Source organism: Sinocyclocheilus anshuiensis, unplaced genomic scaffold, assembly GCF_001515605.1.
Source record: "Sinocyclocheilus anshuiensis isolate Anshui unplaced genomic scaffold, SAMN03320099.WGS_v1.1 scaffold527, whole genome shotgun sequence".
Lineage (NCBI taxonomy): Eukaryota > Metazoa > Chordata > Actinopteri > Cypriniformes > Cyprinidae > Sinocyclocheilus > Sinocyclocheilus anshuiensis.
Genome location: NW_015548227.1, coordinates 1,371,267 through 1,381,907, shown reverse-complemented (window position 1 = coordinate 1,381,907; position 10,641 = coordinate 1,371,267). Strand labels below are relative to the sequence as shown.

Here is a 10,641-nt window from a genome sequence, read left to right as displayed (position 1 = left end):
AGCTTCTTCTTTTTGTAGGTTTTGTCACTTTTAGCTTCCCTTAGTTGTTTTTTTTTTCAATAGAAACTTACTGTCATTTAGTTGTTTTGTGAGCACATTTTATTTTAGTAAAATTACATTGTAATAATAATTATTGTTAAATAAAGCCTTTTTTTGTAGCAAGGAGAACAGGCTACTGGTAATGCAAAACAAAAATATTGTTAACACGTCTTTGAATGGTCTCAGACTTGCACTTTTGTTGAAGGAGTTTGACAACACTGCCTCCATGTGCTGGAATTTAATATCGCAACTGCTGACGACATTATAATGTTTATGGAAACAAAAGTAGAATGACAAACTAACTTAAACACTATGGAAATGAAGTCGGTTTTATTAGGAACTGGAAAAATAAGTGCTTCATATTCCTGCACCTGCTATTTTTAAACTCTAAATCTTAATTTAATCCAAATTTTCATATTATAAAAAATGATACTAGCAACACGGAAGATAGGGAGGTGTCTCAAATATCCATATTATCCTCAGCTAATTCAGACAACTATGCATTATGCACATACTTTTATTTTCATCTAGCTTCTAAAGATATGCAGTAATGTCAGCATTTTAGATCTCTAAAGTGTTGTCAAAACTGATTCAGCTTTCTATTTCTTTAGAAGTGAGATTAACAAATTATGAATTTCCCCTTAAAGGCACAATATGTAATTTTTGCCACTAGAGGGCGCGTATTCAAAATAAACAAAGAAACAAAGGCATAGTTAGATGACGCCGTGACTGAGTGTGGAATCATGGGAGTTGTCGTCTTCATCACCACAGCCGATGCAATCCGATGGGACTCGGGCAGAAATCATGTTCATGGATGAGCTAATGCATTGGCAGGCGACACAATGACACTATGGACACGGTCCGTGTCACTAGTTAAAATTGCTTATTTCTCTGGATTTAAACATTCTTCGAAACATTTGGGATAGTGTAAGTACACAAGTCAGCAAAATATATAACACTGTTTATAGTTTTTGGATATTTTATTTTAAAAATCTTACATATTGTGCATTTAAAGCAATAGTTCACCCAAAAATGAAAATTTGCTGTACTCATCCTCAGGCTATCCAAGATGTAGATGAGTTTGTTTGTTCATGGAAACAGATTTGGAGAAATTTAGCATTCCATCACTTGCTCACCAGTGAATCCTCTGTAGTGAATGGGTGCCATCAGAATAAGAGTCCAAACAGCTAATAAAAACATCACAGTAATCCACACAATCTTCATCAGAACAGATTTGGATAAATGTAGCATTACATCACTTGCTCACCAGTGAATCCTCTGTAGTGAATGGGTGCCGTCAGAATGAGAGTCCAAACAGCTGATGAAAACATCACAATAATCCAGAAGTAATCCACATATCAGTTAATATGTTGTGAAATGAAAAACTGCATGTTTGTAATAAACAATCAAAAGACTTTTTAACTGTAAACCGTAGCTTCTGGATTTGTTTGGACTCTCATTCTGACGGCACCCATTCACTACAGAGGATCCATTGGTGAGCAAGTGATGTAATGCTAAAAAGAAACAAACTCATCTACATCTTGGATGGCCTGAGAGTGAATACATTTTAATTATTGGGTGAACTATTCCTTTAAGATTATTTTCCGATTAACAGAGGTGGCACACACAAATCAAAACTCACTGAGGAACCATTACGCTACTTCTGAATGTTCTCATCAGAACAAAAGGTTGTTAAAACATTTGATTTTGATGAATAAAAACACAAATGATATCCACACTAATCTATGATAGTATCATACATTAAATATGTACAAAATATCAATCTCCAAGGAAGGTGTTTTCCACAAGAAGACACAAGTACGACAGTTTCTCATTAAAATGAAGATACTTTTATTTCTTTTCTTAAAAAAACAAACAATACAAAAAAAAAAATCTGAGGAAAAAAAGGAAAAAAAAAAAACAATTTAAAATTTAAATCAAGCACAAAAAACAAAACATTCATACATTTTTGGACAGCTAGGTTAAAAACCAATTTATAGATAGCATGAGTGGAAATATTCAGAGATGCCTGGCAGAAAGGATCGAACCTAGTCAGAATGCCATGTATGCGCTTGTAGCCAGAAAAGCCCCTTGAAATGCATCATGGTATATACGTCATATGTGTCTGAAATGAAAAAAGCAGCAACAGAAATACATATTTAATGAGCAAACACACATAAGGTATGAATAGTACAATTCTTCTCCATCCTCACAGTACAAATATGCCTCTGAGATTGCAAACGCATCTGATCCAGGGCTGAAGAATAACAATATTTGACTTTTTAAAATGTTATTTGCTCAGTTGAAGAGATCCCTTAACATTCGGCAATACAATCTCTGGACAAAAACGGGCACAAGTCAAAGATACCAGCGGTTTCTGAACATTTAGCTTTGCGGTACAATATCTCGAAAAACAGGCTTTGTAAGGCAGAAACTTCCCATGCAATTAACCATTATAGGCCTGATCTCAGCACACTCACACTGCGTGCCTCTTTTGAGAAAAGAGATGAATGCATTCGTACTGCAGCCTTTATACGAGATGATCTGGTGGATGAGGGAAAAAATATATATAAAAAATAAAACAAATGCACATTACAAAGATCACAGAGAAATGAACATATTCCAGGTCCAAAATGAGTTAAGCTCAATGGATGGCATCTGCAGAACGGATCATCACAGAAAATATTCTCATATCTCAGTTTGCTAAAAAACAGAAACGCACTTACAAATGGTAGGTGCCATTGTAGATGCACAACAAACCGAGTTAGGAATCCAAATTATTTTCTGTGGTAATTCTGCAGATTTCATAAACAGAATTTGGCCCATTTCTAACCCAGAATATTCTATTAAAACGCTAACTGCATTATGGTTCAAACTACACAAATCGAGACCGTTTATTTAAAAGGTAAAACCACAAACTGAACAGCAAACCCTGGATAAAGTGTGTACCACGATGAAAGAAATTCTCAAAACATGAGCATTAGTTGTCAGTTTGTCCATCTTCAGCTGATGATCCGCATGTAAAGAGCTGAAAGCGCATGTTGAATAAATACAAAACGAATCCTGGGATAAGCACGACCAAAACAAACGCTGTGAACTATTACGGACTGCGACAACAAACGCATCGGATCTCATTCAGGAAACACTGTTGCAAAACTATTCATAGGTAACTTGCTGTATTTTGTGGTCATTTCAGCAAATACGGTGTTGTGAGCAAAACCGAACGCAACAATTTGGGCCTCGTTTGTTAAACACAAGCACAATCTTGTGCAAACTGCAGTGAATTGACTAACAGTTTGTAGACAATTGCGTTTACACTTTTTTTTTGCGCTGCATGAGTGAGGCCCTTAGTCGCAATAATTTACGCAAGAATGGTTTTACGAGCATTTTACACAGCAATTAATTTCATGAATGAAGACCATCGGTCGCAACAATGCAGAGTGGATGTTAAGCTTTATACATGTTACTGAAATGAACGAGCGCAAAAGCTTTTTTTTTTTTGTGATTACCCCGGGCGAGCAGCGAAGCTACTGGTTGGAACGATGGGCTTCCCTCGAGATTATATACCCATAAATAAACAGATGCAGACACATTTTACTGAATAATATATATAGATATATATGCTCGCAATTTCTGGGAAAACGTCCTTTTGCGATATGGAAATTATAGGTAAACGAAAATAAAATAAAAGTTCAAACCGTTGAGCCAGGCCACAATAGACACTGAAACAAATCTGAAAAGCAAACAAACCCAAAAAAAACTAAAAAAGCAAAAAAGGAAAGCGTGTAAAGGGAAATAGAAGAAAGGGACGACGTGAATAACATGGCTAGTCTTCCCCAGATGGAGCCTCCTCTTCTGAGCCGTCCTCTTCCTCGTCTTCGTCCTCGTCTTCAGGGGCGTCATCCTTTGTCTTTTTGGATGGAGGAGACTCTTTCTTCTCCACCTCTTCTTCCTCCTCGTCTTCAAGGGGGCTCTCGGGTTCCTCGTCGTCTTTGGGCGAGGATTTCTCCACTGCTTTAGCTGCACTCGGGCGACCTTTCCCTTTGCCTTTCAAGGGGCTAGGGTTCACTGAGGGACAAACAAACACGTTTACACTCCTGTTCAAAAGTTCGGGGTCATTAAGAGTTTTTTTTTTTTATTCAGCAATCATCAAAAGTGACATTAAAGACATTTATGTTACAAAATATTTCTATTTTAAATAAATGCTGTTCTTTTGAACTTTCTGTTCACCAAGGAATTGTGAAAAAATGTATCTACAAAAATAAGCACCACAACCGCTTTCAATATTGATAATAATAAGAATAGTTTCTTAAGCAGCAAATCAGCATATGTGAATGGTTTCTGAAGGATCATGTGACACTGAAGACTGGAATAATGATGCTGAAAATTCAGCCTTGCATCACAGGAATAAATTACATTTTAACATATTAAAATAGAAAACTTTAAATAGTAATTATTTCTCAGTATTGCCGGTTTTTTTTTTTGAGGTATACTTTGCATACGAGTCGTCGTCTTTCAAAAACACAAAAATAATCTTACTGACTCGCACCTTGTGACTAAAGTAGTACATTTCATAAAGCATCAAAGTGTTTCTGCCTTTGTCAGACTAACAACCTTTTTAAGCAATACATGATTTAAATGAGAAAATTAAAGGAATAGTTGACCCAAAAATGATAATTGTGTCATTATTTTGTGCTAACATCATTTACAGATCATTTCAAACCCTTATGTTCTTTGTTCCTTGAAACACAAAAAGAGACATTTTAAAGAACGTCCAAGCTGCTCTTTTCCATACCCTAAAATCTCAAGAGCGCCAGTGGTTACCTGTGGCCTTTAGCCGGGGTTTAGGGGACTTCTTGTCCTTCTTCTCCACTCTCCTTCCTCCTCTCTGCACTACTTTTTTGCCTTTCTTTTTGGAGCGCCCATAGTCGCTGTCATCATCATCATCAACCATGAAGTCTTCATCACTGCCTGACTCTTCTGCAACAGAGAAAATTTTAATATACAGGTGTTTAAGTCAAAAAGACTTCAATGGAATTTTTGTTCAATTGTTTATCATTTGCCAGGCCAAAATCACAAGTCCAATTGCTTAAAAAAAAAAAAATTCACAAAAAGTTGCAAGGATGAGCAACAATAATAATTATGACGCTTAATCAAAGTGACAAAAATATTTAACAGTGCAGTTAAAAAGTAGCACACTTACGGTCCAGGTATGGTTGTTTTTCCTCATCTTTGTCCTCATCCTCACTGCCTCCGTCTCCCAGAAGGATTTCTCTCTGTTTGGACACGGCCTTTGACGCAGCCTGCCTCACCTGCCTCGGTTTCCTGCTCACCTCTTTATCATCATCACTATCATCTGCAGAGAACATCATGCACCCATATTTTCATTTATGCTTCATTTAATTTGCATCTATTTTCACATCATGCACTCCTAAACCGTGGTTGTTTCATATGTGGATCACATGATCTTATTCAGTCTTAATGGGCAGATCTTGGCCAAAATAAGACTAGACTTAATGCTGATAGTTTAACATCTGGTGCTTCATGGTTAATGCATTAGAGTTCAAGGGCAAGTGACATTTTTTGTCGATCCGCGACTCACCTCCACCTCGTTTCCTCTTCAGTGACTTTTTGCCTGGCTTCTCCACCTTTCCTTTCTTTCCCTTCTTGGCCTTTTTATCATCATAGTCACTTCCTCCATCTTCGTCTCCCTCTTCCTCTCCAAAGTCGTTGTCTTCATCGCTACCGAAGTCATCTGAAGAGCACAAGATTAGAGCGTAATCATCTTTTTATGAATCACTAACTCACCTACGGTTGATGAAATAATTCAACGCAATTTACCTGCAGAATCATTTTTGGATTTGGAGAGTTTTTCTTCGGAATCCTCGCTGTAAGACAACAGAAAAGGTTTGTTAGTAGTTTGATCTTTGAAGGAGAACGTCCTAGTGCGTGGTAATTATTTCCTAGTTATAATTAACTGCCGCATATGTGGGTCATAAGGAGAAAATGGATCTCAAAAAGGTTCACGATCCCCAGAGATCCGAACACACACAAAACCAGTCATGAAATTCACTAATTTGCACCATTTGATACATATATAAAATGATTTAAAGTGCATTATTCTGATAATATTTGTTCATCAATTACACAAAAGCTGAAAATAGACAGATTCTTACCTCTCTTCCTGCGAATTCTTAGATTTCTTGTGCTTGATTTCGCGAGGTGGAGCACGTATCTTCTTGGTTGTTTCCTTTTCTCTCCCATAGTCCTCATCTGGAGGCAGAAATGAAGGCGGATTGGACCACGAAGTACACGATCGCACAAACCGACTAGCTAAAACCATCTCATGAATTGACCTCCAGAATACTTGGATGCCAATATTGAGCAAACATGCAAAGAGTACTGCTGACATACATGAATACTTTTCTGAAAAGCTAAAACAATGCATTTTAGAGATGGTTTAATTACCTGCGTCATCAGATTCGTTAAACTGGGAGTAATTCACCACCTTTCTGTTCCTGTAAGAGAGAGAGAGAATACTGTAACAAGAGTTTCCAAGCACACATTTGTGATGCAGCGGTGCGTGTGACGTTAATTCATGTTTTAAGGGTTTACAGACCATCGGAAGGTGGTCAGCATTAAAGCTCATTTAGCATGCCTCGCTTCATTATGTTTACTTGAATTAATGATCGTTAAACAGTTCCTCAATTAGTGTTTCATTAATACTGCAGTCTTGTCCCATTTAACCACTCAGGCCCACAGTGTTGAGATGCTTGAAGAGCCACAAGTTACTTTTAAGTAATTAGATGGATCACAAGACTTTTTTTGGATTATAATTTACAATACACTTTAAAAAACTGGTGTAGAAACAGTTTTCACTCAGAACTTGCTAGTAAATATTACAAAGAAATGGCAAGTAACACATTGAATGAAATGCGCAATTTACAAAAATAAATAAAGAAAATTGGTGCAGAAGGAGTTTTCACTCAGAAATTGCTAATAAATATTACTAATAATTACAAAGAAATGGCCATTAACATATTGAATGAAATGTGCAATTTACAAAAAGAAATAAAAGAAATTGTGTAGAAACGGTTTTCACTCAGAAATTGCTAGTACATTTTCTAAATAATTACAAAGAAATGGCAAGTTTGAATTAAACATGAAATATTAAAACTGAAATTGTATTTTGTTCTATTTTTTCATAGTGCAATTAATCATAAATTCAAAAAGCACATGATAATATACAGAATGAAATCTATTTTAACAGTAAAAACTGAAAAATTAACTCGGAATTTTCCTCAAATAGCGCAGGAATCTTGCCATTTACTACTTTATTTTCATTAAAAATAATAATTAAGCTTGTAAAATTAATTTCGCAAGAAATGTCTCCGCATATTCTTATTGGCAACAACTTTTTTTTTTTTTTTATACTGTAAGAATTATTTCAGAATCTCTATCATTTTCTTGATTAATCTTTTTAATAACAGCCCTGGCTAATATTAAGTTCAAGTTTTATCGTAATAACAGTATCTGCATGTTCGCGACATTTGAATCTTTTTATATCGGCCCTCGGTCATCTTTTACAGACACAAATAACGCGCAGTCATATATATACTAATCCGCCGTTGTCTTCTGAAATCAAAACGTGGAGAGTGAATATGAATTTGTGAACGTTTTCCACAGAACTCCAAGCGGGGGGTGTGGTCGCTCTCCGCCGCCCCGCCCCCCTCTGACGCCACCCACGTCGTGTTAATTTACCACCATCAAAAAAAATCCCTCAAAAACGCGCTTCCCTACCCAAAAAACACCAACGGCCTTTCGCAATCTATTGTTTCTGCACTACCGAGGTATTTGCGCAAATATGTGCGCATTACAGGTTGCAAAATCACTCGAATGGGCCAATGAGCACCTCCAGTGGGATTTTATTACCCCTCCTGAAGCTTTGGCGAGGATGAATGGGAAGCCATATTCTCAGTGGCTTACAAGGAAACATGAAGCCTTTTATTGCTTCGCACACAACAGATATAGTCTGAAATGTGGGTAGGTGATGCACAAAGAATATCAGATTTCAGAATCCTGGTGGATGCATGTTAGAAACGTGCTACATATGCCCGTAAATATAAAAGAGACAGTCCTGCGCCACTTGGAAAAGAGACAACGAGCAAAATGCATGCACGATTGAGCCAAAATGTTACAAAATCGAGCTCTAAACAAGAACCTAAGGATGCCTGGCACATGCGTGAAGCCTAGAACTCAGTGTGCATGCAGCAGCTATCAGCAGGACGAACGGAAACCCACGTACCTCACTGGTCTTGCCATTTTGCAGGAATACTGTAGAGGTTAAAATTGTGAACGAGCAAAAGAAACTGCAAACAAAATGTGGTATTTTAAAACACACGAGGGTGACGTCGCAAAACCAACGCACTCTCCCTGCGGTAAAAAATTAAACGATGCGGGAAATATTCCTGCTCTACGAAAGTATTTAGTTTAAATTTTACCTTCAGCTACTCAAAATGGTGAATAAAACAAACTGAAACTGCAGCCTTCGCGCAACCTAACCATTGGATGGTGGGCGGGCATTTGTGTTTAAGCTCCGCCCACTCGGCTGGATTTGCCCAGAGAGCGACGCTATTGGTCCGTTTGAACGACTGTTTGATTTGGGATTGGGTTTTGTGGCTGTCGGTCAAACATAGGGTCTCTGAAGCATTTACCCTCCCCCTCGTTTGCGGATAGGTTGAACAGCATGGCTCAGAAACAAAAAGAGGCCCGTACAATATGCAAGATGTCCCAGTTTAAGTGTAGAACAACTTTGTGTTGTTTGTTTCTTTTGAAATCAACTTTATATAAATGAATGTGCGCTTTATATAAGGGAGAGCGCACAACAGAAGGTTTGAAACCCACAGAGTATTCAGTTTTGCTGGCTATTGACCTAAAGTGGGATTTTAAGTAGATCATGATTCATAGAATATTACTGCAAATATAATGATAGCAAAAATAGTAATGCTAACAGTAGTCAGGCCTAATATTGTTCACATTTCATCATTTAAATTTGTATTGCAAGAATGTTAATAATGTCTATTATTATTTTGATGAGAAGTAATATACGTTTGTATATTTGACTTTTTTTTTGTTTTTTAGCCTTTTCACAATCCTTGTCTTGCCCAATGATGATTCTTCTCAGAAAGAAAGAAATGAAAAGCGCACAACAAAAATAAAATGCTGTAATCAAACCTAATCTAATATCCCAGTCCATCTACCCTCAGATCTGTTTGCTTTATTTGGTTGACTTCATGGCTCAGAAATGATCCTAGTTTGTTATTGTCCACTTTTGTTGTTTTTTTTCTCTGAAATGAAGTTTGCGTAAATTAATATGCGGTTTGAAAGCTTAGAAAAGATGGGGTTTAGAAAGGTTTCAGACCCACAAAGTGTTGATTTTAGCTGACTTCTACCTTAAAATGTGCCCCAGCTTGATATTAATTGAAAAAGAAAAAAAAAAATGTGATTGCAAATGTAATAATGTATTACATTAATATTGATCTTCTTTTGCGTTTATATTATAAAAGCTTTAATAACATTTACCCTTGTTACTTTGACGGAAATGAATGTGCTTCATGGCTCAGAAATGATCCTAGTTTGTTATTGTCCACTTTTGTTGTTTTTTTTCTCTGAAATGAAGTTTGCGTAAATTAATATGCGGTTTGAAAGCTTAGAAAAGATGGGGTTTAGAAAGGTTTCAGACCCACAAAGTGTTGATTTTAGCTGACTTCTACCTTAAAATGTGCCCCAGCTTGATATTAATTGAAAAAAAAAAAAATAAATGTGATTGCAAATGTAATAATGTATTACGTTAATATTGATCTTCTTTTGCGTTTATATTATAAAAGCTTTAATAACATTTACCCTTGTTTCTTTGACGGAAATGAATGTGAATAGCAATGCAGGCTGCTTGACATTCAGTCTCCAGAGTCACATGACTGCAAGGCATCTGTATTCCAGCATAAGCAATGTATCTAGCATGTCGTTTCAAAGGATTTTTATGCATACATGAAATGCAGTGACTGTGTATTTCACTGTATTTCTGTTCCAGGGAAAAGGATTTCTTCCTCTTTATTCCCCCAATATTTCGCTGCAGACCCTGGAATCCTCTCTGCTCAGCAGTTATTGAAGTGAGGAGAAGGTACGTCTCCATGGCAACCAGGTATGATTCTCATCCGTTTTATTTATTTATTTGCCCATCCATCAGTGTTTGCATTTCTTTAGCCTTTTCTAATCTTCCGAAGCATCTCTGTATGAGTTCCTGAAAAGGAAATCTGCTATCAAGGGTCAGTCATCTGATATTGTTTTTGTTTATTTGGATGCATGTCATCTGTTGCCACAGCAACCACTCACTTTTCTCCCTGGAGTGCACACAGAAATCACATCTAAATTCGAAGACAAAATGCTGTCACAAAAGTAGGACATGTACAAAAAATCCTCGCACAGGCTATAACACCATACAGATGTGGGGCCCACATGCATAAACTTGTGTTTGCTCACAGCTTATGGGCAAAGTGCAATGAAATCACTAGTTCCTGTTACACAAGGTGCTTGTCAAAATTA

The 10,641-nt window shown here is 36.8% G+C and overlaps 1 protein-coding gene across 1 annotated transcript; it reads right to left on the bottom strand.

Moving 5' to 3' along the window:
• Positions 1 to 2,622: 2,622 nt before the first annotated feature.
• LOC107654449 (nuclear ubiquitous casein and cyclin-dependent kinase substrate 1-like) lies at positions 2,623 to 8,600 on the bottom strand. The gene is made up of 8 exons (XM_016441517.1): positions 8,345 to 8,600; positions 6,508 to 6,557; positions 6,216 to 6,312; positions 5,881 to 5,927; positions 5,642 to 5,794; positions 5,243 to 5,395; positions 4,864 to 5,019; positions 2,623 to 4,107 (listed from the first exon to the last, which is right to left on the bottom strand). The coding sequence occupies exons 1-8, from the start codon at positions 8,359 to 8,361 to the stop codon at positions 3,866 to 3,868; spliced, it is 915 nt and encodes a 304-aa protein (XP_016297003.1). The 5' UTR covers positions 8,362 to 8,600; the 3' UTR covers positions 2,623 to 3,865.
• Positions 8,601 to 10,641: the final 2,041 nt, after the last annotated feature.

Bases quoted from the DNA above. Each gene is read 5' to 3' on its own strand.
- LOC107654449 (XM_016441517.1), bottom strand. The intron at 5,795-5,880 runs GTAAATTGCGTT...TGTGCTCTTCAG, and splicing joins ATCCAAAAATGATTCTGCAG to ATGACTTCGGTAGCGATGAA. The intron at 4,108-4,863 runs GTAACCACTGGC...TTTGTCCCTCAG, and splicing joins ACCCCGGCTAAAGGCCACAG to TGAACCCTAGCCCCTTGAAA.